This window comes from Macaca thibetana, chromosome 2 (assembly GCF_024542745.1).
Source record: "Macaca thibetana thibetana isolate TM-01 chromosome 2, ASM2454274v1, whole genome shotgun sequence".
Classification (NCBI taxonomy): Eukaryota; Metazoa; Chordata; class Mammalia; order Primates; family Cercopithecidae; genus Macaca; species Macaca thibetana.
This window is the reverse complement of record NC_065579.1, coordinates 146641416-146669227: the sequence shown is the minus strand read 5'-3', so window position 1 is coordinate 146669227 and position 27812 is coordinate 146641416. Positions and strand designations below refer to the sequence as shown.

At 42.7% G+C, this 27812-nt stretch overlaps 2 protein-coding genes and 1 non-coding gene across 4 annotated transcripts in view; 1 reads left to right on the top strand and 2 right to left on the bottom strand.

Annotated features, from left to right (window-relative positions):
- The window catches only part of RUVBL1 (RuvB like AAA ATPase 1), a 257142-nt gene that overhangs the window by 43594 nt on the left and 185736 nt on the right, over positions 1-27812 (bottom strand). The window lies entirely within an intron of this gene.
- On the top strand, positions 5148-5898 carry LOC126949174 (signal recognition particle 14 kDa protein-like). Its single transcript, XM_050781807.1, has one exon. It carries the CDS (start codon positions 5208-5210, stop codon positions 5601-5603), a length of 396 nt encoding a protein of 131 aa, XP_050637764.1. The 5' UTR covers positions 5148-5207; the 3' UTR covers positions 5604-5898.
- On the bottom strand, positions 24068-24174 carry LOC126949428 (U6 spliceosomal RNA). Its single transcript, XR_007723732.1, has one exon. It is a non-coding gene; the product is annotated as a U6 spliceosomal RNA (small nuclear RNA).

Genomic DNA, 27812 nt, shown 5'->3' with positions numbered 1-27812 from the left:
AAGAAGATACTAACATCCAGAGGAAGGGAAGGACTTGCCCAGAGTGCAGGAGAGTTTATATTAGAATTGAGACAGACCTGAAATCACACTTCCTTGTACATCTTGATTCTAAGTTTTGAATCTAGGTTTCTATATTTTTTTTGAATCTAGGCTTCTAGTGATTTGCATAATTACTGGGTCAATGTTTGTCTCTCCCAGTAAACTGCAGGCCTTTTGAGGGTGTAGACCACATTTGATTGTTTACCATTTTAACCTAAGTGCCTGGCACACAGCCTAAAACACAGCTCACAATTAAGGCTTCTCATGAATTCAATTAATGTTCTAGATCACACACAAACACATACACTTGAATTTATCAGTTTTGCTGCATGTATTTTATACAGTGGCTTTTGTAGGTCTTGGTAATGATTTCCATCAGAGAATGGAATCTTCTGGCATTTTCAGGGCCCAAAAGAACAGAGGCTCAGGCGGCCTTGGAAGGCTGAGGTTGTTACTAGTGGCATGTGGTTCATCAGCACTAGAGACAGCACCTCACAAAGTTGCTTAGCCCCTCATTGACTTGTTCCTGGTCATTACTCTTAGATAAGAAGCAATTCCTTTTTCTGTATGGAGAAGGAAAATTTTCCACCAACTAGTAGTCAAAGTGAAGCATTCTATGGGACTGACTTCTTTGTGTATTGTCCAATTAGGGAAAAAAACATTTTTTACACTTATTATTTTGGCCCTAATCTTTGTATCTTTTGGCACAAAGAGAAGGATCTCCTTCTAGCCCAAAAAGAGGAAGGGAGAATGAGGATTTTAGAGCACAGAGGAATATCCCCTGGATTACTTGGTCTAGTGGTTTTCAAACCACATTCCCAGCAGTTGTGGAATCTTTCTGTGGCCAGTACAGGTGGGGAAAGGGAATGCTAAGAGTGTAGGATACCAGCTCCATGCCCCCACTTCCACCAGAGTTGTTTCTTTTTTTTTTTTTTTTTTTTTTTTAGTGCTAAAGAACAGTTAAAAAAATCACTGATGGGCCAGGTGTAGTGGTCCACGCCTATAATCCCAGCACTTTGGGAGGCTGAGGCAGGTGGATCACCTGAGGTCAGGAGTTCAAAACCAGCCCGGCTAACATGGCAAAACCCCATCTCTACTAAAAATACAAAAATTACCTGGGCATGGTAACAGAAACCTGTAACCCCAGCTACTCAGGAGGCTGAGACACGAGAATCACTTGAACCTGGGAGGTGGAGGTTGCAGTGAGCCAAGATTGTGCCATTGCACTCCAACCTGGGCAACAGAGCGAGAGTCATCTCAAAAAAATAAAAAGAAAAGTTACTGATCTAGCCTAGCATTCTCATTTTATAGGTGATGAAACTGAGACCCCAGGGGTGACAGGATTTGTCCAAGGTCACAAATTGAGCAAATGCCTGACACAGATCCAGTGTGCAAAGATGCTGGACCTGGCTGCAAAGTCAGACGATTTCTTTCATTTCAACAGAAAGTAATGCGGCAGGCTAGTATCCAAGCTAGACAAGTCCAATAAACAGCAAGTGAGGCCTGCTGCAGTGGACAGGGTTATTCCTGACCAGCGTCCATCCCACTTCTGTGCACCATCACTCCCATTTTCTTTCAGGAAATGACCGTTCTGCCACTTTGAGTCCAGGTAATTTGGACGAACTGACCCCACACCCCGTGTTTGTTTCACTGGTAAACACGTGGCCCTGGCCTGACCTATCAGTATCCCATCCTCTCAGACACTGTGATTGGCTCAGAAATGTGAGCAGCTAGTTCAATGACAGTCAGTCCTGGCAATTTACTGGACATATCAGGAGAGAAAACATAGGTCATGGATCTGCAGGCTGGTCTTCTTTGCTACTTCATGGGGAGACTGTACCTGAAAATGAAGCCAAGATAGAGGAAAGGAAAGCTGACAGAAAGAGATTCCTGATGAAATCCTTTATATTCCTGCATCGTCCTCGCGTTACTTGCAGTGTAACATGGCATTTACTTTGGGGCTTAAGATGTTTCAGTTAGATTTCTATCTGTGGGTACTGAAAATCCATATCAATGCAGTGACACATATGTAAGTAATTGTGTGGACTACTACATTCCAGAATTGTGCTGTGACAACCCTAGACCTGCCAGCTCTCATTCCCTCACTCCCATGACCCTCTTATTCCCTTACTCCCATGACCTTTGCTCTTTCACCTCCAGGCCTTTGACCTCTGTTTCTCCAGCCCAAGCTTGATTATCTGAATCACTTGTTTCCTGACCCTTCTGCTCCTTCCTTACCTTGACTTCTATCACACCTGACCTTTGAACCCACAAGCCCAGATCAAGCCTCCCTCTGCCTTCTCCGCTGCCTCCTGAGGGCTCTGTGTGTGGCAGGATGCAGTTACCCAGTGGTGCCCTGGAAACACTGCACAGTCATGGTCTCCAGCCTCAACTGGAGCAACCCAAGTAATGATTAAATGGTGTTATTCGGCAGGGTGCAGTGGCTTACGCCTGTAATCCCAACACTTTGGGAGGCCAAAGCGGGCAGATCACTTGAGGTCAGGAGTTCGAGACCAGCCTGGTCAACATGGTAAACCCTGTCTCTACTAAAAATACAAAAATTAGCCAGGCATGGCAGCACACACCTGTAGTCCCAGCTACTCGGGAGGCTGAGGCAGAAGAATTGCTTGAACCCAGAAGGCAGAGGTTGCAGTGAGCCGAGATCGCACCACTACACTCCAGCCTAGGCGACAGAGTGAGACCCTGTTTTAAAAATAATAAATAAATAAATAAATAAATGTATTAGTTTTTTGGGGAGCTTCAAGTGATCCTCCCATCTCAGCCTCCCAAGTAGCTGGGCATGCACCACCACACCCAGCTAATTTTTTCTATTTTTTGTAAAGACGGGGTCTTGCTGTGTTGGCTAGGCTGGTCTTGAATTCCTGGACTCAAGCAATCCTCCTGCCTTGACCTCCCAAAATGCTGAGATTACAGGCATGAGCCATCACACCCAGCAGTAAATGTTATATTGGTTAAAAGATTAGTTCAGCTGCAGTAACAGAGAGATCTAAAATAACAGTGGATCAAACAAGAGAAAAGTCACTTTATCTCACATAAAGTCCAAGCAGGCATGCCAGCAGGTGGGCTGGCTTTACAATCAGTAAGGGCCTATGGTCCTTCTATGATGTGGCTCTGCCACTCCCCACACACACTGTTTATCATGTGGTCCAAGACAGCTGCTCAAACTCCTCCCAAAAGGGCTGAATTTGCACCAACTAGAAGGAAAAAAGGGAAAGAAGAGGACATGCTCCTTCCCTTTAACCTTTACATTGAAGTTGCACCATCATTTCTACTCATATCCCAGGGGCCAGCACTTAATCAAATGGCTAGAACTAGCTGCAAAGGAGGCTGAGAAATGTAGTCTTACACTGGATGTCTTACACTGGATGGATATGTGTCCAGTTAAAAATTCAATTCCTATGTAAAGAGAGGAGAAGATAGATTGGAAAACAACTCTCAGACTCTACCCTAAGCTTCTACTGTGTGCCAAGCACTGCTGAATTCTCCTTGTATGCTGACTCAAAGGCAGGTATGACCTTCCTTCTAGCCAAGGCATCTCTACTATCTGGGTCTCAGATAACAACCTGGGCCCCATTCCATCTCTCAAAGGCCTTGCTCCACCCATTACCTTCCTTTTCCTGTATTTCCATCTATTCTCCCTGATCATTCCCACAGGATATGTGCAGTCTTTCTCCTCCCTCCCGCTCCCAATGTCATCACTTGCATTTCTGTCCTAGCACAGTTCTCATCTTGCCAAGTGCCCCCCTTTCCCTTCCCAGTCTTCAGTCTGGTGCAACATAGCTTTTACTCTTGCTGCTCCCTTGAATCTGCTATCTCAAAAGTCCAGGGTGCCACAAAACAAGTTTTAATAAATGTTAAAAATTGAAATCATGCATAATACTTTTCCAGTCACAATGGAATAAAACTTGAAATCAGTAACAGAAGGAAAATTCACAAATATGTGGAAATTAAACAATACGTTCTTAAACAATTAATAGGTCAAAAAAGAAATCATAAGGGAAATCAGAAAATACTTTGAGATGAATGACAACAAAAGCACAATGTACCGAAACTTATGGGATTCAGCAAAAGCAGTGTTAAGAGAGAAGTTTATAGCTATGAACATCTATAATAAGAAGAAAGATTTCAAATTCATAACCTAACTGTGCACCTACAGGGACCAGGAAAAACAAAACAATAACAACAACAAAAAAGAACAAGCTAAATCCAAAACCAGCAAAAGAAAAGAAACAATAAAGATTAGAGAGTAGTAGTAGTCCCAGGAGGAAAGAGGCAGAAGCAATTTAAGCATCCATTGACAGATAATTGATTTTTAAAAGATGGTATATACATATGATGGAATATTATTAAGCACTAAAAAAGAAGAAAATTCTGACACATGTTACAATATAGATGAATATTGAGCCATCATGTTAGGTAAAATAAGCCAGTCACAGAAAGACAAGTACAGTATGACTCCACTTATATGAGGTGCCTAAAGTAGTTAAATTCATAAAGACAAAAAGTACAATGATGGTTGCCAGGGGCTGGGGAAAGGAAAAATAGAGAGCTAATTCAATGGGTGCAGGGTTTCCATCTGGGAAGATGAAAAAGTTCCAGAGATGGATGATAGTGATGGTTGCACAACAATGTGAATGTACTTAATGCCGCCTAACTGTATACGTAAAATGGTTAAAATGGTATCGTTTATGCTACGTATCTTTTACCACAATTTTTAAAAAAGATTAGAATGGAGACAAAATAGAGAAACAGAAAAACAGAGAAAATAAAAAAACACTAAAAGTTGGTTCTTTGAAAAGAATAACAAAACTGACAAATCTTTAGCTAGATTTACTAAGAAAACAAGAGAGAAGACTAATTATAAAATCAGAAATTACAGCAGGAACATTACTATTTACTATACAGAAATAAAAAGAAATATAAGAGAATACTATAAATAATTATAAACAAATTGGATAATCTGGATGAAATAGACAAATTTGTTGAAACAAACTATGAACAGACTACCAAAACTGACTCAAGAAAAAGTAGAAAATCTTACTGTAATCAAGTGAGGAGATTGAGTCAGTAACCAAAAGTCTCCCTATAAAGAAAAGCCTAGACTGCTAGGGGCTTCAGCGGAGGGAGTGGAGCGAAGCGTCGCCGCGATGGTGTTGTTGGAGAGCGAGCAGTTCCTGACGGAGCTGACCAGACTTTTCCAGAAGTGCCGGACGTCGGGCAGCGTCTATATCACCTTGAAGAAGTATGACGGTCGAACCAAACCCATTCCAAAGAAAGGTACTGTGGAGGGCTTTGAGCCCGCAGACAACAAGTGTCTGTTAAGAGCTACCGATGGGAAAAAGAAGATCAGCACTGTGGTGAGCTCCAAGGAAGTGAATAAATTTCAGATGGCTTATTCAAACCTACTGAGAGCTAACATGGATGGGCTGAAGAAGAGAGACAAAAAGAACAAAACTAAGAAGACCAAAGCAGCAGCAGCAGCACCTGCCGCAGCAGCAACAACAGCAACACCAGCAACACCAGCAGCAACAGCAGCACAGTAAAGGGCACAAATTTCCTGCTTTCACCAATTAACCACTGAATTGCTATTTTTTCCTTTTGGCCACATAGCTAGGTTTCTGGTTCCCCCACGGTAGGTGTTTTCACATAAGATTAGGGTCCTGTTGGAAAGAACAGTTGCAGTGTTTATAGGGTAGTTGTGGTAAGAATCTAGTTTATTTTGCATTTGGCTAATTGGTCTGTGTTGCATGGTTATATTCTCCTGGATTATAGATTAAGTCTCTGTAGACATCTCTGTGAAGAACAAGCTATCATTAAACATGTCTGTTTATCAAAAAAGAAAAAAAAGAAAAGCCTAGAGCTGAATGGCTTAACTACTGATTTCTACCAAACATTTAAAGAACTAGCACCAGGCCAAGAGCAATGGCTCATGCCTGTAACCCCAGCACTTTGGGAGGGTAATGTGGGAGGATTGTTTGAGGCCAGCAGTTCAAGACCAGGTTGGGAAACAGCAAGACCCCATCTCTACAGACATGGTTGTGCGCACCTGTAGTCTTAGCTACTTGGGAGGCTGAGGCAGTAGGATCACTCAGGCCCAGGAGTTTGAGGCTGTAGTGAGCTGTGATCACACCACTGCACTTTAGCTTGGGTGAAAAAGTAAGACACCAGTCCTTCTCAAACTCTTCCAAAAAACTAAAGAGAACACTTTCTAATGCATTCTATAAGGCCAGCACTGCCCTGATAACAAAGCCAGATAAAAACATTATAAAACAGGGTGGGTGTGGTCGTTCACACCTGTAATCCCAGCACTTTGGGAGGCCGAGGAGGGCGGATCACCTGAGGTCAGGAGTTAGAGACCCCATCTCTACTAAAAATGCAAAAACTATCCGGGCGTACTGGTGGGCACCTGTAATCCCAGTTACTCGGGAGGCTGAGGCAGAGCATCACTTGAACCTGGGAGGCAGAGGTTGCAGTGAGCTGAGATTGCGCCACTGCACTCCAGCCTGGGCAACAGAGGGAGACTTCATCTCAAAAAACAAAACAAAACAAATAAACAAAAAAACACTGTAAAACAAACAAATCAACAACAACAACAACAAAACAGATCAAGATCCTGTATGAATGTAGATGCAACAATTCTCAACAAAATTCTGGCAAACCCAGTTTAGCAGCGCATTAAAGGATTATCACCATGACCAGGGGGATTTATTCTACAAAGACAAAGGTAGTTTAACATACAAAAATCAATGTAATATGCCATATTAATAGAACAATTAATATGCCATATTAATAGATCATGTAGGGAAAAAACCCCACATGATCAACTCAATTGATTCAGAAAAAAACATTTGACAAAATCCAATATACTTTCATGATTCAAAAAACAACTAGGAGTTGCCTATGAGAGGGAGGCAGAGCAAGATGGCCAAATAAAGCCTCCAGCAATTGCCCCTACCTGCCGCCAGCAGAAAACCAAATTGAAAAACTATCTGCACAAGAAAGCACCTCCATAAGAACCAAAAATCAGGTGAGCAGTCACAGTCCCTGGTTTTAACATCACATCAAAGGAAGAGGCACTAAAGAGGGTAGGAAAGACAGTCTTGACTCACCCGCACTACCCATCTCTCATCCCTTGCCTGCGGCCTCATGGCACAGAGACAGAATCTATGTACTTGGCAGAGAGATTGTGGGACTTTGTACTGGAACTCAGTGCTGCCCTGTCACAGCAGAAAACAACACAAGGCAGAATTCAACCAGCACCCATGCAGACAGCATTTAGACCAGCCTTAGCCAGAGGGGAATCATCCATCCCGGTGGTCAGAACCTGAGTTCCAGCCAGCCTTATCACCGAAGGCTAAAGTGCTCTGGGGTTCTATAGAAACTTGGAAGGCAGTCTAGGCCACAAGGACTGCAATTCCTGGGCAAATCTTGGTGCTCTGCTAGGCTTGGAGCCAGTAAATGTGGGGTGCATGTGACCTAGCAAGACAATAGCCAGGGCAGTCAAGAGAGTGCTTGCATCACCACTCCTGCAAAGCCAAGCAGCGCAGCTTGCAGCTCCCAGAGAGACTCCTTCCTTCTGCTTGAGGAGAGCAGAGAGGAGAGTAAAGGGGACTCTGTCTTGCAACTTGGATACTAGCTTAGCCACAGTAGAATGGGGAACCAGGTAGTGTCCTGAGGCCCCTATTTCAGCCTATAGTTCCCAGACAACATTTCTAGACACACCCCGGGACAAAAGGGAATGCACCGTCTTGAAGGGGAAAAACCCAGACCTGGCAGGATTCCTCATCTGCTGAGTAGAGGGCTTGGGCCTTGAATAAACATCAGTGGTAGCCAGGCAGTATTTAGCATGAGCCTTGGGTAAGACCCAGTGCCATGCTGGCTTCAGGTGACCCAGGATATTCCCAGTTGTGATGGCCACAGAAAGAAACCCCTTCTGTTTGAAGAAAGGAGAGGAAAGAGTAAAAGGGACTTTGTCTTGCAATTTGGATACCACCTCAGCCACAGTGGTGTAGAGGACCAAGTGGTCTTTTGGGGTTCCCAATTCCAGGCCTTAGCTCCTGGATGACATTATTGGCCTTGCCTCGGGCCGGAGGGGAGCCTACTGCCCTGAAGGGAGAAACCCAGGCCCGGCAGTATTCAACACAAGGTGAAGTGCCCTTGGATCTTGAGTGAGCATCAGCGGTAGCCAGGCAGTTCTTGCTATGGGCGTGGGTTGGTGGTGACCACAAGGAGAGTTCTTCTGTATGAGGAAAAGGGAGGGAAGAGTGGGAAGGACTTGTGTTGCGGTTTGGGCACCAGCTCAGCTGCAGGAGAATAGAGCACCAAATGGATTCCTAAGGTTTCTGACCCCAGGCCCCAGCTCCTGGTTGGCATTTCTGGACTTGCTGTGGGCTGGGGGATGAGCTTATCACTCTGAGGGAAGGACACAAGCCTGGCTAGATTCACCAGATGCTGATTTTAGAGCTTTCAGGCCATGAGTGAACATTGGCAGTAGCCAGGCAGTGGTCACCATGGTCCTTGGGTGAGACACAGTATTGTGCTGGGTTTGGGTCTGACCCAACAAAGTCCCAGTGGTGTTGCCACAGAAGTGCTTGTATCATCTCTCCCCCAGCTTCAGGCAGCCTATCAGAGAGACTCTGTTCCTGGGAAAGTAAGGGAAGAGAACAAGAGTCTCTGTCTGGTAATCCAGGGAATTCTCCCAGATCTTACCCAAGACCACCAAGGCAGTACCTCTGTGCAGCTGAAAGTCACAGCATTATTGGGCTTGGGGTGCCCCCTAGTGCAGATACAGCTGCAGTGACCAAAGACGGATTACAACACTCAATTCCCTTTGAATGCTTGGCAAGCCTTCCCAAGAAGGATGGGTACAAACAAGCTCAGACTGCAAAGACTATAATAAATACCTAACTCTTCAATGCCCAGATTTTGGCAAATATCCACATCATCAAGGCTATCCAGGAAAACATGACCTCACCAAACAAATGAAATAAGGCACCAGTGATCAATCCTGAAGTGACAGAGATGTGTGACCTTTCAGATAGATAATTCAAAATAACTCTTTTGAGGAAGCTCAATGAAATTTAAGATAATGCAGAGAAGGAATTCATAATCCTATCAGATAAATTTAACAAAGAGATTGAAATAATTAAAAAGAATCAAACAGAACTTCTGGCGCTGAAAAATTCAGTTGATATACGAAGAATGTATCAGTCCACAACAGAACTGATCAAGCAGAAGCATTAGTGAGCTTGAAAACAAGCTCTTTGGCCAGGCGTGGCAGCTCACGCCTATTATCCCAGCACTTTGGGAGGCTGAGGTAGGCAGATCACTTGAGGTCAGGAGTTTGAGACCAGCCTGGCCAACATAGTGAAACCTCATCTCTACTAAAAACACAAATGTTACCCAGGTGCGGTGGTAGAAGCCTGTAATCCAGCTACTCAGGAGGCTGAAGCAGGAGAATCACCTGAACCTGGGAGGCGGAGGTTATAGTAAGCAGAGATCATGCCACTGCACTCCAGCCTGGACAATAAGAGTGAAACTCTGTTGAAAAAAAAAAAAAGGACAGGCTATTTGCAAATACATAGAGGTGGCCAGGCATGGTGGCTCATGCCTATAATCCCAACACTTTGAGAGGCCAAGATCAATTGAGGCCAGAAGTTCGAGACCAGCCTGGGCAACATGGTGAACCCCATCTCTACAAAAAAATTAAAATAACAATAAATTAGCTGGGTGTGGTTGTACATGTCTGTAGTCCCAGCTACTTGGGAGGCTGAAGTGAGAGAATCAATTGAGCCTGGGAGGTCAAGGCTGCAGTGAGCTGTGATTGTACCATTGCACTCCAGCCTGGGTGAGAAACTTTGTCTAAAAAAAAAAAAAAGAGAGAGAGAAAAAAAAAAAAAAAGAAGAAGAAGAAGAGGAAGAAGAAAAGGAAAATAAAATGCAAAGAGGGGAAAAAAAAAAAAGAATGAAGCATGTCTACTAAATCTAGAAAATAGCCTCAAAAGGGTAAATATAAGAGTTATTCACCTTAAAAGAAGATAGAAAGAGAGATCAGGGTAGAAAGTTTATTCAAAGGGATAATAAATAGAACTTTCTAAACCTAGAGAAAAAAATTAATATTCAAGTATAAGAAGGTTATAGAACACCAGATATAACCCAAATAAGACTATATCTAGACATTTAATAATCAAACTTGCAAAAGTCAATAATAAAGAAAGGCTCCTAAAAGCAGCAAGAGAAAAGAAACAAATAACATACAAAGGAGCTCCAATATATCTGGCAGCAGACTTCTCAGTGGGAACCTTACAGGCCTGGAAAGAGTGGCATGACATATTTAAAGTGCTAAAGGAAGGCTGGGCATGGTGGCTCATGCCTGTAATCCCAGCACTTTGGGAAGCCGAGGCGGGTGGATCATTTGAGGTCAGGAGTTCAAGACCAGCCTGGCAAACAGGGCGAAACCTCATATCTATTAAAAGAACAAAAATTAGCCAGGTGTGGTGGCATGCTACTACCTGTAGTCCCAGCTACTTAGGAGGCTGAAGCAGGAGAATCGCTTGAACCCAGAAGGTGGATGTTGTAGTAAGCCGAGATTGCGCCACAGAACTCCAGCCTGGACTGCAGAGCAAGAATCCATCTCAAAATAAGTAAATAAATAAATAAAGTGCTGAAGAAAAAAAAACCTTTTATAGTAGGATAGCATATCCAGCAAAAATATACTTCAAACATAAAAGAGAAATAAAGACTTCCTTAGACAAACAAGAGCTAAGGGATTTCATCAACACCAGACTTGTCCTACAAAAAATGCTAAAGTGAATTCTTCAGTCTGAAAGAAAAGGATGTTAATGAGCAATAAGAAATCACCTGAAGGTGAGAAACTCACTGGTAATAGTAAGTACACAGATAAACACAGAGCAGTGTAGCACTGTAATTGTGGTGTGTAAACTATTCATATCTTAAGAAGAAAGAATAAAAGATGAACCTATCAAAAACAATAACCACAATAACTTTTCAAGACATGACAGTATAATAAGATATATATCATAGAAACAACAAAAAGTTAAAAAGCAGGGGGATGAAGTTAAACTGCAGAATTTTTCATTAGTTTTCTCTTTGTTCTTTTTTTTTTTGGCATTAGTTGTTAAGTTGTCATTAGTTGAAAATAAACTATGCAGATGTTATTTGCAAGCTTCATGGTAACCACAAATTTAAAAACCTACAACACACTCACAAAAAAGAAAAAGCAAGAAATTTAAGATACCACCAGAGAAAATCACCATCACAAAAAGAAAAACGGGAAGGAAGGAAAAAAGGAAGGAAGAGAAGCCCACAAATAATCAGAAAACAAATAACAAAATGACCGTAGTGAGCCCTTACTTATCAGTAATAATAGTGAATGTAAATGGACTAAACTTTCCAATAAAAAGACAGACAGTGGCTGAATGGATTGAAAAAACAAGACCTGCCAGGTGTGGTGGCTCATGCCTGTAATCCCAGCACTTTGGGAAGCCAATGTGGGTGGATTGCTTGAGCCCAGGAGTTTGAGACCAGCCTGCACAGCATGGCGAAACCCCATCTCTACAAAAAATACAAAATTTGCCAGGCATGGTGGCATGCACCTGTGGTCCCAGTCACTTGGGAGGCTCAGGTGGGAGGAGCACTTGACCCTGGAAGGTCAAGGCTGCAGTGAGCAATAATCATGCCACTGTACTCCAGCCTGGGTGACAGAGTGAGACCCTGTCAAAAAAAAAACCAATCATCTATTGCTTATAAGAAACGTATTTCACCTATAAAGACACACACAGATGGAAAATATGCTCCATGCAAATGAAAACCAAAAAAAAGCAGAAGTAGCTATACTTATAGCAGAAAAAATAGATTTCAAGACAACAACTTTTTAAGGAGACAAAGAAGAAGATCATTATATAATGATAAAGGGACCAATTCAGCAAGAGGATATAACAATGCATATATAAATATATATGTATCCAACATTCGAGCACCACATATAGATAGCAAATAGTATTAGACCAAAAGATCACGAATAAGGAAACATGGGACTTAAACTGCTATAGACCAAATGGACTTAATAGATATTTACAGAACATTTCTTCCAGCGGCTGCAGAATACACATTATTCTCCTCAGCACATGGATCATTCTTAAGGATAGACCACATGTTAAGTCACAAAACAGTAAGTGCCCACATGAAAAAAATTGAAACACTTTAAATAAACAACTTAATGATGCATCTTAAATAACTAGAAAAGCAAGAACAAACCAAATCCAAAATTAGTAAAAGAAAAGATCAGAGCAGAAGTAATTAAAATTGAAATAAAAAATACAAAAAAGCAATGAAATGAAGAGTTGGTTATCTGAAAAGATAATATCAACAAATCTTTAGTCAGACTAAGAAAAAAACAGAGAAGACCCAAATGAATGAAATCACAGATGAAAAGGGAAATATTACAACTGATGCCACAGAAATTCAAAGGATCATGAGCAACTACTATGAACAACTATATGTCAATAAATTGGAAAACCTAGAAGAATAGATAAGTTCATGACATATACAACCCATCAAGATTGAACCATGAAGGAATCCAAAACCTGAATAGACCAATAACAAGTAACAAGATTGAAGCTGTAATAAAAAGTCTCCCAGCAAGGAAAGACCTGAGACCCAATGGCTTTACTGCTGAATTTTACCAAACATTTAAAGAAGAACTAATATGAATCCTCCTCAAACTACTCCAAAAAATAGAGGAGGGAATACTTCCAAATTTATTTTATGAGGTCAGTGTTACCCTGATACCCAAATCAGACAAAGACATATCAAAAAACAAAAAGAAAACTACAGGCTAATATCCCTGATGAACATTACTGCAAAAGTCCTCAAAAAAATATTAGCAATGTGAATTCAACAACACATTAAAAAGATCATTCATCATCACAAAGTGGGATTTATCATAGGGATGCAAGGATGTTTCAACATATGCAAATCAACCAGTGTGATCCATCATATCAATAAAATGAAGGACAAAAGCCATATGGTCATTTCAGTTGATGCTGAAAAAGCATTTGATAAAATTCAATATCCTGTTATGATAAAAGCCCTCAAAAAACTTGTCACAGAAGGAACCTACCTCAACACAGTACAAGCCATATGCAACAGACCCACGGCTAGTGTCATACTGAATGGGGGAAAACTGAAAGACTCTCCCCGGAACAAGACAAGGATGTCCCTTTACTACTATTATTCAACATAGTATTGGAAGTCCTAGCTAGAGCAAACAGACAACATGAAGAAATAAAAGACATTCAAACTGGAAAGAAAGAAGCCAAATTATTCTTCTTTGCAGATCTTATATTTACAAAAACCTAAAGATTACACACGCACACACACACACACACACGCGCACACAAACTGTTAAAAGTGATAAATTCAATAAAGTTGTAGGATACAAAGTAAACATGCAAAAATCAGTAGCATTTCTATATGCCAACTGTGAACAATCTGAAAAAGATATCAGGAAAACAATCCCATTTGCAATATCTACAAATACAATAAAATACTAAGAATAAACAACCAAAGAAGTGAGAGATCTCTACAATGAAAACTATAAAACATGCAGGAAGTTGAAGAGGCTACAAAAAATGAAAGAGAGTCCATGTTTATGAATTGAAAAAATCAATATTGTTAAAATGTCCATACTATCCAAAGCAATCTACAGATTCAGTGCAATCCCTATAAAAATGCCAATGATATTCTTCACAGAAATAGAAAAAAAAAAATCCTAAAATCTATATGCAACCACGAAAGATTCAGAATAGCCAAAGCCATCCTGAGCAAAAAGAACAAAACGGTAGCAATCACATAACCTGACTTCAAATTTTGCCACAAAGCTATAGTAACCAAAACAGCATGTCTCTGGCATTAAAAACAAAAACAAAAACATAGTCTAATGGAATAAAATAGAGAACCCAGAAACAAATCCATACATTCACAATGAACTCATTAGAAGGGCCAAGAACATATACTGGTGAAAGGACAGCCTCTTCAATAAATGGTGCTAGGAACACTGGATATCCATACAAGGGAAAATGAAACTAGACCCCTATCTCTCTCCATATACAAAAATCAAATCAAAATGGATTAAATACTTAAATCTATGACCTCAAACTATGAAACCACTGAAAGAAAACGTTGGAGAAACTCTCCAGGACATCCGTCTGGGCAAAGATTTCTTGAGTAATATCCATAAACACAGACAACCAAAACACAAATGGACAAATGAGATTATATAAAGTTAAAAAGCCTCTGCACAACAGAGAAACACTCAACAAAGTGAAGAGACAACCCACAGAATGGGGGAAAATATTTGCAAGCTATTCACCTGACAAGGGATTAATAACCAGAATATATAAGGAGCTCAAACAACTCAATAGGAAAAAATTTGGTAACCCAATTAAAAAAAAAAAAAAAAAAAACAGGCAGAAGATCTGAATAGGTGTTTCTCAAAAGAAGACATATAAATGGCACGTAGGTTTATGAAAAGGTGCTCACCATCACTGATCATCAGAGAGATGCAAATCAAAAGTACAATGAGTATAATCTCACTCCAGTTAAAACGGCTTTCATCCAAAAGCAGGCAATAAAAAATGCTGGTGATGATCTGGAGAAAAAGGAATCAGTATATCGAAGAGACATCTGTACTCCCATGTTTACTGCAGCACTATTCACAATAGCCACAATTTAGAAGCATCCTAAATGTCCATTAACAGGTGAATGGATAAAGAAAATAAAAAAGAATGAGATCCTGTCACTTGCAACAACATGGATATAACTGGAGGTCATGATGTTAAGTGTAATAAGCCAGGCACAGAAAGACAAATTTTGTATGTTCTCACTCATTTGTCAACGCTAAAAATTAAAAGAATTGAACTCATGGAGATAGGGAGTACAATAATGGTTGCAAGAGGCTGGGAAGGGAGTGGGAATGGGAAGTGGAAATGGTTAATGGGTACAAAACTATAGTTAGAATGAATAAGATCTAGTGTTTGATAGCACAGCAGCCTGACTATAGTCAACAATAATTTATTGTACATTTAAAAATAACTAAAAGAGTATAATTGGGTTGTTTGTAACACAAATAAATGATGTATGTTTGAGATGATGAATACCTTATTTACCCTGATGTGATTATTATACATTGTGTGCCTGTGTCAAAATATCTCATGTAGTCCATAAATGTATGTATCTACTATGTACCCATATAATTAAAAATTTTTTATTTTATTTATTTATATTTTTTTGAGACAGAGGCTCGCTCTTTTGCCCAGGCTGGAGGGTAGTGGCCTGATCTGGGCTCACTGCAACCTCTGCTTCCCGGGTTCAAATGATTTTCCTGCCTCAGCCTCCCAAGTAGCTGGGATTACAGGCACCTGCCACCATGCCCAGCTAATTTTTGTATTTTTAGTAGAGACGGGGTTTCACCATGTTTGCCAGGCTGGTCTCAAACTCCTGACCTCAGGTGATCTGCCCGCCTAGGATTCCCAAAGTGCTGGGATTACAGGCGTGAGCCACCGTGCCCAGTCTCAAATGATACAAACTTCTTTATGAAAAACCCACAGCTAACGTCTTAATGGTAAGAGACCGGGTCCTTTCCGCTCTGAGACACTTCTCTCTATACAAAAAGAACTATTTCTCTTTCTTTTCTCTTCTGCCTATTAAACCTCTGCTCCTAAATTCCTTGTGTATGTCCATGTCCTAAATTTTCCTGGCACAAGACAACAAATCCCAGGGTACATACCCCAGACAACGTAGCTGCCTCATATTGGGGACCTTGTCTGGGATACCAATGTACGACATTCATGGAAACAGTGAGTAGAGTAGCAGACTCCAACTCTGTCCTTTCATTTCAAGGCTCTCAGCCTCCATTTTAGAATTAAATCAAACCAAATACTGGGCCCCCTTCAGCCATTTAAAAACGATGAGCGTGGCTGCCAGCCTTACAAGACTTGGGGGACAGGCTTGCTGGGGAGAACATGGAGAATCCCCCAGTACACATGGGTTGTTGGGCAATATGTTACACACACAACATATTGGCTGTGTTTGAATCAGCTTCCTATCATGGAGGACTTAGCTGTGGCATGAGGCTGGAGGAGGTTTTGGAGCAACTGAGGATTTCTGGCGGGGCTACTCCACGGTGTTATCCAAAGGCTTTTGGACTGACCCCGGCCTCTGAACACCATGGAGTGTCGGCAACGGGGTCTCAAACTTTCCTACGGTAATTTCTTCCTTTCCTATCTGTGACCGCCATATCTCTTATACTCTTTGTGTATGACAGTTCCGCATATAAATCAGGCACACCTCCTCAAAACTGACTGTAAAATCCTGTGCATCCACCACCCACTGGTTCTTTCCACTCGGAGACTCCTCTCTGTAGAGAGAGCTGTTTCTCTGTTTTTTTTTGTTTGTTTGAGACAGAGTCTCGCTCTGTTGCCCAAGCTGGAGTGCAGTGGCGCGATCTCGGCTCACTGCAAGCTCCGCCTCCCGGGTTCACGCCATTCTCCTGCCTCAGCCTCCCGAGTAGCTGGGACTACAGGCGCCCGCCACCGAGCCCGACTAAAATTTTGTAATTTTAGTAGAGACGGGGTTTCATTGTGTTAGCCAGGAAGGTCTTGATCTCCTGACCTCGTGATCCGCCTGCCTTGGCCTTCCAAAGTGCTGGGATTACAGGCGCGAGCCACCGCGCCTGGCCTGTTTTTCTTTTTCTTCTCTTCTGCCTAGTAAACCTCTGCTAAAAACAAAACAAAACACAAACAAGCAAAACTAAAATTTCCCCCCATCAAGAACAAGCAAGGATGTCCACTTTTGCCACTTCTACTCAAGATGGTACTGGAAGTTCTACACAGAGCAATTAGGCAAGAAAATGAATTAAAGGTCATCCAAATTGGAAAGGAAGAGGTAAAACTACTTCTGTCTTAAATGGCATAATCCTATATGTGGAAAACTCTAAAGAATCCATCCAGAAAATACTGTTAGAGGCCAAGAGCAGTGGTTCTCATCTGCAATCTCAGAGCTTTGGGAGGCCAAGGCAGGAGAATCACCTGAGCCCAGGAGTTCAAGGCTGCAGTGAGCTATGATTGTGCCACTGCACTCCAGCCTAGGCGAGAAGGTGATACTCTGTCTCTAAAACAAACAAACAAACAACAACAAAAAACCCTTTTAGAACTAATAAACAAGCTGAGCAAAGTTGCAGGATGCAAAATTGACATAAAAATCAATCATATTTCTATGCACTAGCAAAAAACAACACTAAAAAAAGAAATTTTAAAAATTCCATTTACAACAGTATCAAAAAGAGTAAAATAGGAATAAATTTAACTAAGGAAGTGCAAGACTTGTACATCAAAGGAGGTGGAAGCAAATCACTGTTGAAGGAATTTACAGAAGGCTTAAATAAATAGACATTCTGGATTCATAGATTAGAAGACTTAATATTGTTAAGATGACAATACTATCCACAGTGGTCTGCAGAACCAACACATTTCTACTGGAATCCAAATGGCGTGTTTCTGCAAAAACAGAAAAATTCATCCTAAAATTCATACGAAATTTCAAGGAACCCCAAATAGCCAAAATAATCCTGAAAAAGAACAAAGGTGGGGTATTCATAATTTGTGATTTCAAAACTTGATACAAGCAATATTAATCAAAACAGTGTGGTACTGGCATAAAGATAGATATGTAGACCAGTGAATAGAATTGAGAGTCCAGAAATAAACCCTCACATATATGACCAACTGATTTCTGACAAGGGTGTCAGGACCATTCAACGAGGAAAGCAGAGTCTCTTCAACAAATGCTGGCAGAAAAATTGGATAACTGGATGCAAAAGAATGAAGCTGGAGCCTTATGTTACACAGTGTATAAAAGTTAACTGAGAATGGATTTTTTAAAGCCCTAAATTTAGGAGCTTATACTACAAAACTCTTAGATGGAAATGAAGGAGCAAATCTTCGTGACCTTGTGTCATGGCAATGGTTTCTTAAATATGGCACCGAAGGCACATGTAACAAAAGAAAAACTAAATATGTTGGACTTCATCAAAATTTAAAATTTTGTGTATCAAAGGACACTTAAAAGATTAAAAAGATAACTCACAGAATGGGAGAAAATATTTGCAAATCATATATCCCATGAGGGTTTAATATTTAGAATATATAAAGAACTCCCACAACTCAAAACAAAAAACCAAACAGTCCAATTTAAAAATGGATAAAGGACGTGATAGACAATTTTCCAGAGAAGACACACAAATGGCTAATAAACACATGAAACGATGTTTAACATCATTAGTTATCAGGGAAATGAAAATACTAACCACAGTGAGATACTATTTCATACCCCCCAAGATGGCTATAATTTTAAAATGGAAAACAACAAGTGTTGGTAAGGATATGGGGAAATTGGAACCCTTGTGCAGTGCTGGTGGGAATGTAAAATGGTGCAGCTGCTGTGGAAAATGTCTTGATTCCTCAAAAAGTTAATCGTAGATTTACCATATGACCCAACAATTCCTCTACTATTTCAATGTTTAAAAGAATTGAAAACAGGGACTCAAACAGATTCTTCTGTACCCATGTTCATATCAGCAATATTCACAATTCCCAAAGGGTGGAAACAACCCATGTGTTCATCAGTGGATGAATGACAGACAAAATGTGAACTGCACATGCAATGGAATATTATTCATCCATAACAAGGATGACATTATTAGGCCAGGCACGGTGGCTCACGCCTGTAATCCCAGCACTCTGGGAGGCCAAGGCCAGTGGATCACAAGTTCAGGGGTTCGAGACCAGCCTTGCCAGCATGGCGAAACCCCATCTCTACTAAAAATACTATGAACAACTGTATGTCAGCTACTCGGGAGGCTGAGGCAGGAGAATTGCTTGAACCTGGGGGGCAAAAGTTGCAGTGAGCTGAGATTGTATCACTGCACTCCAGCCTGGCCAACAGAGCAAGACTCCATCTCAAAAGAAAGAGGAAGAGGATGAAATTCTTTTGGCACATGTTACAATACGGATGAACATTGAAAACATTATGATAAGTGAAATAAGCCAGACACAAAAGGACACATAGGTATAAACAAATATGTATGATTCTACTTATATGAAATACCTGTAATAGGCAAATTCATAGAGACAGAAAGTAGAATAGAGGTTAACAGGAGTTGGGAGAGGTGATAAGTTATTATCAATAAGTACAGATTTTGTTTTTGAGATAATAAAAAAGTTATGGAAATAGATAGTGATGATGGTTTCACAACATCTTGGATGTACTTAATACCACTGAATTGTACACTTAACCATAGCTTAAAATATTTTATATATATTTTACCAGAAATTTTTTTTTAAAAAAAGGTAAAATTGACTTCTCAAGAGCCAAATTCTCCAGACATCTTGCAAGCTTATAGGATTTCTGTGCAACATTTACCACCACTGACCACCAACCCTATCGGGAAACTCTCAGCTCACTTAGGGTGTCAGTTAGGAATGCTTTTGACTTCAAGTAACAAAAAACAAGACACATAGTAGCTTCAGCAAGTAGGGGATTGTGTCTCATGCTCCCTCACCCTTAGCATACAGCTTTGGTTCTCGTGATTCAAGGATGGCTGCTGCACCTCCAGGCTTCACTTCCACATCCCAGGCAGGAAAAATAAGGACAGAGAAAGAGCCATTGGCTAAATGCTGAAGATCCTGGCCAGCAAAGACTGTCCCCTCTAAGGGGCTTTCTAGAAAACCCAACCAGTGATGCCCACTTACATCTCACTGTCCAGAACTGGGTCACATACCCCTTGCTAATGGCAAAGCAGGATGGGAGTGTGAAAAGGCTTTTACCTGAGCACACCTCTTCCCAAAATCTAAATGGAGCTCTGTCAGAAAGGAAGAAAGAATAGTGGAGAATGAGGAGGCCACTGGCAAAGGCTGCTCCCTGGCTTCGGGGCTGTGCCTGGTCCCTGACTGTGGCTTCTCCAGCTCTCTCACTAATGTTTCCTGTGGCTCACCCTTGACCATTCAGCATTTCCCCACATTCTGACTTCGGCTCACTTCCTTTTTCATTCTAGGTACTTTCCCTGAGCCCAGGCACCTCCCAGCCCCTGCTTTCAGCTACCATCCCTCATCAGGGAATCCCAAACACACACATAACTTCTACCTGGACCCAACGCCTGAGCTATAGACACATTTGTCCATTCATTCAAAAATGTTTATGAAGTGCTTTCTATGAGCTGGACATTCCTCTAGGCCTCGAGGATACAGCAGGAAGCAACAGCCCTCACAGAGTTTACCTTCAAGTGAGGGAGAGGGTTTATTAACATGTAAGCAACTAAGCAGGTTGTTCTAACTGGTGACACCAGAAGACTCCGCAGCAGGATGCTGTGACAGAGGAGAGCGGGGATGGGAGGCTACTTCCAATAGGATAATCTCAAAGAGCTCTCTAAAGAGGTAACAAGAATAGTTGGTTTCCAGTCTGGGCAATAGGGTGATACCCCGTCTCTACAATTTTTTTTTCTTAATGGGGCAGGTGTGGTGGTACGCACCTGTGGTCTCAGCTGTTGAGGAAGCTGAGGTGGGAAGCTGGCTTGAGTGCAGGAGGCGGAGGCTACAATGAGCCATGATCGTGCCGCTGCACTCCAGCCTGGGTGACAGAGCAAGACCCTGTCTCAAAACACAAAACAAAACAAAACCAAAAGAATAGTTGGTGCTGGCAAGGAGTGATTTTACAATTCCCACCTGAGGGGGCTAGATACTGTAACAAGAGCAACTGACATTTTGCAGATTCAGTGTGGAGTCATGTGTGGAAACCTAGGTGGCACCACCTTCCCATGTGATTCTAGAACATTTTGAAACCTACAGGGCCCGGTGCTCCAGTCAGTGGCTTGGTGCCCTATCCCTTGATCAGGCCTCAGCATTTCTCCCCCGGTAATTACTATATAATCACTCCCCACTTTCTTCAGGATTCTCTCCAGGGGAGGCCTTCCCTGGCCACATTTGCAATTGAAACTTCCTGCTTACCCAAACCAGCTTTTCCCCTTCCCCCGTCTTAGTTGTTCCCACAGCATTCATCACCACGTAACATACACTATACATCTATTGCTTATTTGTTTATTGCCTGCCTTCCCTACCATAACTGGGTGTGTACCGAGGTAGGGATTCTTGTTTGTTCTTTTCACTGCGGAACCCCCGGTTTCCAGGCCTGTGTCGGGCACATATAAGATGCTCAGAAAATATTTGTTCAATGAGTAAATGGTCTACTCACTTGGAGGCTCCACCCCTTCTCTCACCCTCCTCCCTCCTGGCCACCAGAGAGACCACCCCACTAGATCATTCCCCTGCTTAGCAACTTTCAACAACTCCCTGTGCTTTCAGAAGAGAGTGCAAATTCTCAACCCAGCACTGGGGATGGCCTGGCTCTCTATCACTCCAGCCTCATCTCCCACCCCTTTGACACCCTGCATTGCAGCCACATCACTCCATTCATAGGTCCTTGCCTATGTCTATTTTATTTTTCTCTGTCTTCCGGATCTCAGATGCAGAGAATTGAGTTCATCTTCCCTTCAGTTTCATGAGTCACTATCATTTTGGGTAAGTGGGCCAGTGGTAAGCTCTTTTTCTTTTTTTTGAGAAGGAGTCTTGCTCTGTCACGCAGGCTATAGTACAGTGGTGTGATCTCGGCTCACTGCAACTTCTGCCTCCTGGGTTCAAGCAATTCTCCTGCCTCAGCCTCCAGAGTAACTGGGATTATGGGCACACACCACCACACCCCGCTAATTTTTTTGTATTTTTAGTAGAGATGGGGTTTTACCATGTTGGCCAGGCTGGTCTCGAACTCCTGACCTCAAGTAATCTACGCGCTTCGGCCTCCCAAAGTGCTGGGATTACAGGCCTGAGCCACTATGCCCAGCCAGTAAGCTCTCTTGATTTATTTTATTTTAAATATTTCCCCTCTCCACCCCTAATCTCTGCTCTGATTTCATTTCCCCATGGAGGTGCCCACTCTAATACATTTGGTCCAGGTCCTGGGTGGCTTTCTATCCCTGGTAAATAAGTGGCATTCATTTATATAAACAAGTACATACATGACCTTGTACTACAGATCTCATTCTGTTTCTTACATTTTTCACCCAACACCGAGGGTGTGATGTATATGTATGGTGTGTGTGTGTGTGTGTGTGTGTGTGTGTGTGTGTGTGTGTGTATACAATCTCTCCATTTCTCATTGCTCCCCACCAGATTGGCAATCCCTGCTGTTGTCCAAGTCCCACCCTAAGCATCCACCACATCTTATTCTCCTCCCAGTGTTAGACCTTCCACTGCCTCTAACTCTCCGCAATTACAACAGAGTTGCAATGAACATCCTCATCCTTGTGTGCTAATAGACCTGAGAACAAAGCTCACTCAGGGTTGGGGCTGCTGGCTTTTAGATTATAGGCACACTGCCTGCAACTGCTCCCACATCCTCAGCAGCATTTGGACTTATCCACCTTTCTAATTATTGGTAAGCTAATGGGCATGCTTATTATTTCAGACCTAGGCTGCCTTCTGGGGTCAAAGGGGATACAGATGATTTTGCTGACACCTTATAGGTGGTACAAAGTCATAAAAGTAACTAACATTGATTTATGTAGTGAGAACACTATTGCCTTTTTAGTTTTCTTTTAGTAAGTTTTAGTGTGCTGGAGTGTGCTTTTAATTCCTTCCTCATACCGTCATGTATCCCATAACAACATTTTGGTCAATGACAGGACACATATAGGACAGGGGTCCCATAAGATTATCATGGAGCATATATAAAAACCTGATATATGGAACTTGATATTAGCATTTCAGATCAAGTAGGGGAAATGATTGATATTCAATATTCAGTAAAGATTATGGGACACTTAGTTTTCCAGATTAAAAAAATGTACATGTACTAGTATATATACCATCTAGGTTTGTATAAGTATACTCTATGATGTTCATGCAATGACAAAATCACTTAAAGACACATTTCTCAAAGAGTATCCCTGGCATTAAGAGACGCATGACTGTACTTGCTAGACTTCCTTTTTATTAAAGATTCTTTGGAAAGGCTACTGTTGTTTTTATTGTATTTATTTTTGTGGTTTTTGACTATTTCTGGTAAGCAATAATGGTTTTCTATGTTTGGGGAAATACTTCACTAAGTAAAAAAAGCAGGTCAATTGAAAGAAAAATGATAATTAAGTCATAGGTGTTCCCTAGATAGCACAGAAATTCTGAAGATGGTTTTTCATATCACTGAGGTTGGGGAAATCTGACATAAACCAAGGTTCAGCTGGGAACAGACGGGTCTGTCCTGATGCTCCAGGTGGCCTGGTAGCCTTTAGCTCACAAAATGACCCAGGTTCAAATCCTGCTTTTTCTGAGCAAGTTACCTCTCATTTCCCTCTGCTGTAAAACGGCGATGACAACATTCACAGGATTATTAAGATAATTAAATGAGATCTTAACAAGGGACTCTAGCACTGGGAGGGGCATAACGCATGGTGTCAGCACCTTTGAGTGTGAAGACATGGACTTTTTTCTTTTCTTTACTTTTTTTTTTTTTTTTTTTTTTTTGAGACGGAGTCTGCTCTGTCACCCAGGCTGGAGTGTAGTGGCATGATCTTGGCTCACGGCAACCTCCGCCTCCCCAGATCAGGCGATTCTCCTGCCTCAGCCTCCTGAGTGGCTGGGATTACAGGTACCCACCACGACGCCCAGCTAATTTTTTATTTTTAGTGGAGTCAGGGTTTCACCATATTGGTCAGGCTGGTCTCGAACTCCTGACCTTAGGCAATCCACCCGCCTTGGCCTCCCAAAGTGCTGGGATTATAGGCATGAGCCCCCACGCCTGACTTTCTTTTCTTAATAGTTGCCTTCTCTCTGTGTGTCCTGTCCTTAGCAGTAGATTTTGTCATACTTTTCCCCCTTCACGATTATGTTTTTAATTAATTTTTGTTTTGTGTGTCATCCTTGCCCAGGGGCCATGCTAACTGTCTCTGTCTCGTTCCAATTTTAGTATAGGTGCTGCTGAAGAGAGTACTTGCCATACTTTTTAAATGGAAATAGTACCCTTGGGCACTCACAGGAACTCCTTTGGAACCTAGAGATGGGAAGCTGGGCTGGGGACAGAGGTCAGGTTAGCAAGGGCAAAGCCCATGCCTCCCAGCATAAAGTCCTCTGCTGGGAGCAGTGTTTCCGTTTCAGCAGGCACGTCCCACTGCAATGGGTAAACCTGGCCACATCCGCTGACTCCCAGAGTCTGCCTGGGAACGTGCGCAGCCTGGGTCTCCCATGGGCCCTGTCTAGAGCACATGGTAGTGGGGTCAGAGGTCAGTCAGGGTAGCCTGGACAAATGCAGCCGGTCTGACAAGAGGGCAGGCATTGAGGTCTCTTCCGGTGAAGATCTTAACTGTCAAACTGTGGTCCTGGGTCTCGGATGTGGAATAAGCCTGGTAAAGACCCTGCAGAGCTCTGATGAGGTGGGGTGGAATTAGGAGGAGCCATCCATTTAATCAATAAATACAAACATAGATTTGACACTCCAGTTAAATGTTTGTATTAGTTTCCTATTGCTGCCACAACAGATTTAGTGGCTTAAAACAACACAAATCAATAATCTTACAGTTTTGGAGGCCAGAAGTCCAAAGTGGGTCTCGCTGGGCTAAAATGAACGTGTTGTTAGGGCTGCATTCCTTTCCGGGGATTCTGGGGGAGAATCCATTTTCTTATTTTCTCCAGGCTGCCCACATGCCTAGACTCAAGTCCCCTTTCCACCTTCAAAGCCAAAAATGGAATGGCCGGTTGAGTCTTTCTTATGGTGTCATCTTTCTGCTTCTGACCCTCCTGCCTCTCTCCTTTTTTTTTTTTTTGAGACGGAGTCTCACTCTGTCACCCAGCCTGGAGTGTAGAGGGGCGATCTTGGCTCACTGCAAGCTCCACCTGCCGGGTTTAAGCAATTATCTCACGTCAACCTCCTGAGTAGTATCTGGCAGTATAGGCGCATGCCACCACACTCAGCTAATTTTTGTATTTTTATTAGAGACGGGGTTTTACCATGTTGGCCAGGCTGGTCTCGAACTCCTGACCTCAGGTGATCCACCCACCTCAGCCTCAGCCTCCCAAAGTTCTGGGATGACAGGCATGAGCCACAGCGCCCAGACCTTCCTGCTTCTTATAAGGTCTCTTCATGATAACATCAGGCCCACCCTGATACTCCAGAATCATCTCCTCATCTCAAGACCCTTATCGATTTTTTTTTTTTTTTGAGACAGAGTCTCGCTCTGTTGCCCAGGCTGGAGTTCAGTGGCACAATCGTGGCTCACCACAACCTCTGCTTCCTGGATTCGAGCAATTCTCTTGCCTTAGCCTCTCGAGTAGCTGGGACTACAGGTGTGTGCCACCATGCCTGGCTAATTTTTGTATTTTTAGTACAGACAGGGTTTCACTATGTTGATCAGGCTGGTCTCGAACTCCTGACCTTGTGATTCGCCCTTCTCGGCCTCCCAAAGTGCTGGGATTACAGGCGTGAGCCACCGTGCCCCGCCAAGACCCTTATCTTAATCACATCTGTGAAGACCCTTTGGCCATGGAAGGTAACATATTCACTGGCTCCAGGATGTGAACATCTTTGGGAGACCACTATTCTGCCATGGCCTGGCTCCTCTCCTGAGATCCCATCATAGCCCAGGCCTGCATGCTCCAGATTTCAGTCCAGTGGCAAAGAGTACACTTTTGTATTGCTTGCCCTGGGAAATACGCCGGGGTTGGCTGTGATTGGCCAACTTGGGTCGTTAGGCTCACTAACAATCCAGTCACTGCAGCCAGCGGGATGGACCATGCTGCTTGGTTAGTACTAAGTCTCAGGTTCATCCCTGGAACTGAGATTGGGGTCAGCCCCCTAATGACCTGGAAGAAAGGAGGGGAGAAGTTTCCAAGGAGAATTAAGGAGGTCTTACAAAAGAAGAGGGAGTAGGTGCTGACCACTACCAACCACAATGATCTTGTGAAACGCCGTGATGCCCATTTTGCAGGTGGAAGAGATGGTGAAGTCACACATGAGGTCCAGCCATGATTTGAACCCGCGTGGAGGAGTTCTTGCCGCTATATCAGGCCTCCTTGACCCCCAGCTAAATGTGGCATTGGCAGATCTGATTAATGCTGGAACGTTATGTAGCTCAGCTGACCTGGGTGGCAGCCTCCTTAGAGGTTGGCATGGGACCTACTGAGGAAGGCACATGGTTAACACAATTACTGGCGAGGTAGATACCCTCAGAGAAAAGGGAAATTTCCATTTCACTCCTGAAAGACTCTTTAAAGCCAAAACTCAAATCAAAGAGCAAAGTATAATAACTTCCTCTGGGCAAATTTATAATTAATCCTGGATTAATTGGCCTTAATGAAGTTGAATTAATTACTAGCTGTTTGTAAAGAACTTTGAACTACCTTAGTACAAAATGGCATTAAAGAAACAGAAAGGAATCAGCATCGCATTAACATGAAGAACAAATCCCAAATAATCGCAGTTCTGCAGGCTGTTTCCCGTCACTAATTTTCCCAGGGACTGTGTCCAGCCTGTGGAACTGTAGGGGGCCCAGGGAGTCTTTTGCAGAGGAGGATGTCTTCGTGGGCTAGAGGTTTGGGGGTGAGTGCATTCAAGAATCAGATGTGGGGCTTTGCGTGTGCCAGGCCCAGAGCTATCAAAGATGTGCAAGGTGAGGCCCTTGCTCTCTAGGCATGCTCAGCTACCAGGAAGGGGAAGAGCTCTGGAGTACCTGCCTGGTGTAAAGCAAACTTGGCTTAGTGGGAGGGAGGTAGGACAGAAACAAAGTACACTATAGGAGGCGTGAAGCAACCTGCATTTTGCTGGGAATAGCTCTCCATTTCCTGTAGGGGATCCCCTGGCTCCTCCTTATCCCCGTTCTTGGGGTGGGCTTATGACCCACACCTGGCTAGGCAAAGCACTGGATTTCTCTCTTGGTGCAGGGGCACATGACTTCATCAGGGTCAAGGAGACTTGATTTGGGGACTTTGTGGTGCTGCTGACAGCTACTTTGTCATTGTGAGGGGGGAGCCTGTCTGGGAATGGAGACAACTCAGAGGAAGGAGGAATGGAGAGAAAGAGACAAAGTCAGTGTCCTCATGTTGTCATCTGAGCCCCTGGATGAAGCAAGCTCTTCCCCCAGACTTTTTAGCTAGGTTTATTTATTTAAATTCACAAACACTGATATAGCACTTATTAATATACCAGGAATTGCTCTGAGTGCTATAGACATACCAATTCATATAATCATCACTACCCTGTGAGTTAGGAAGTATTATGCCCCTTTTGACAAATGAAGAAACTGAGGCACAAAGCAGTTTTGTAATGTGCCCAAGGCTCCACAATTTCCAGCTGGTGGGAGCAGGACTGGACACAAGCAGTGTCTGTGCTTTTCACTATACCATGGGCCAGCATGTTCCCTTTTTTGCTTAAGTCAGTTTCACTGTGAGTTTCTGTCATTTGTCCTCAAAAAGCATGACTGTGCAGAACATGACATGGAGGCAACCAGTCCAGTCCCTGGAGGTTCAAGGAAGCTTCCAGAGGGCGTGCCAGTCCAAGGAAGTAGACCGTGGGCGAGTGTTGGGGTGGGGTGGATGAGCACGGTGTGTGTGCAGGATTGCACAGGTTCAAGGTCACCA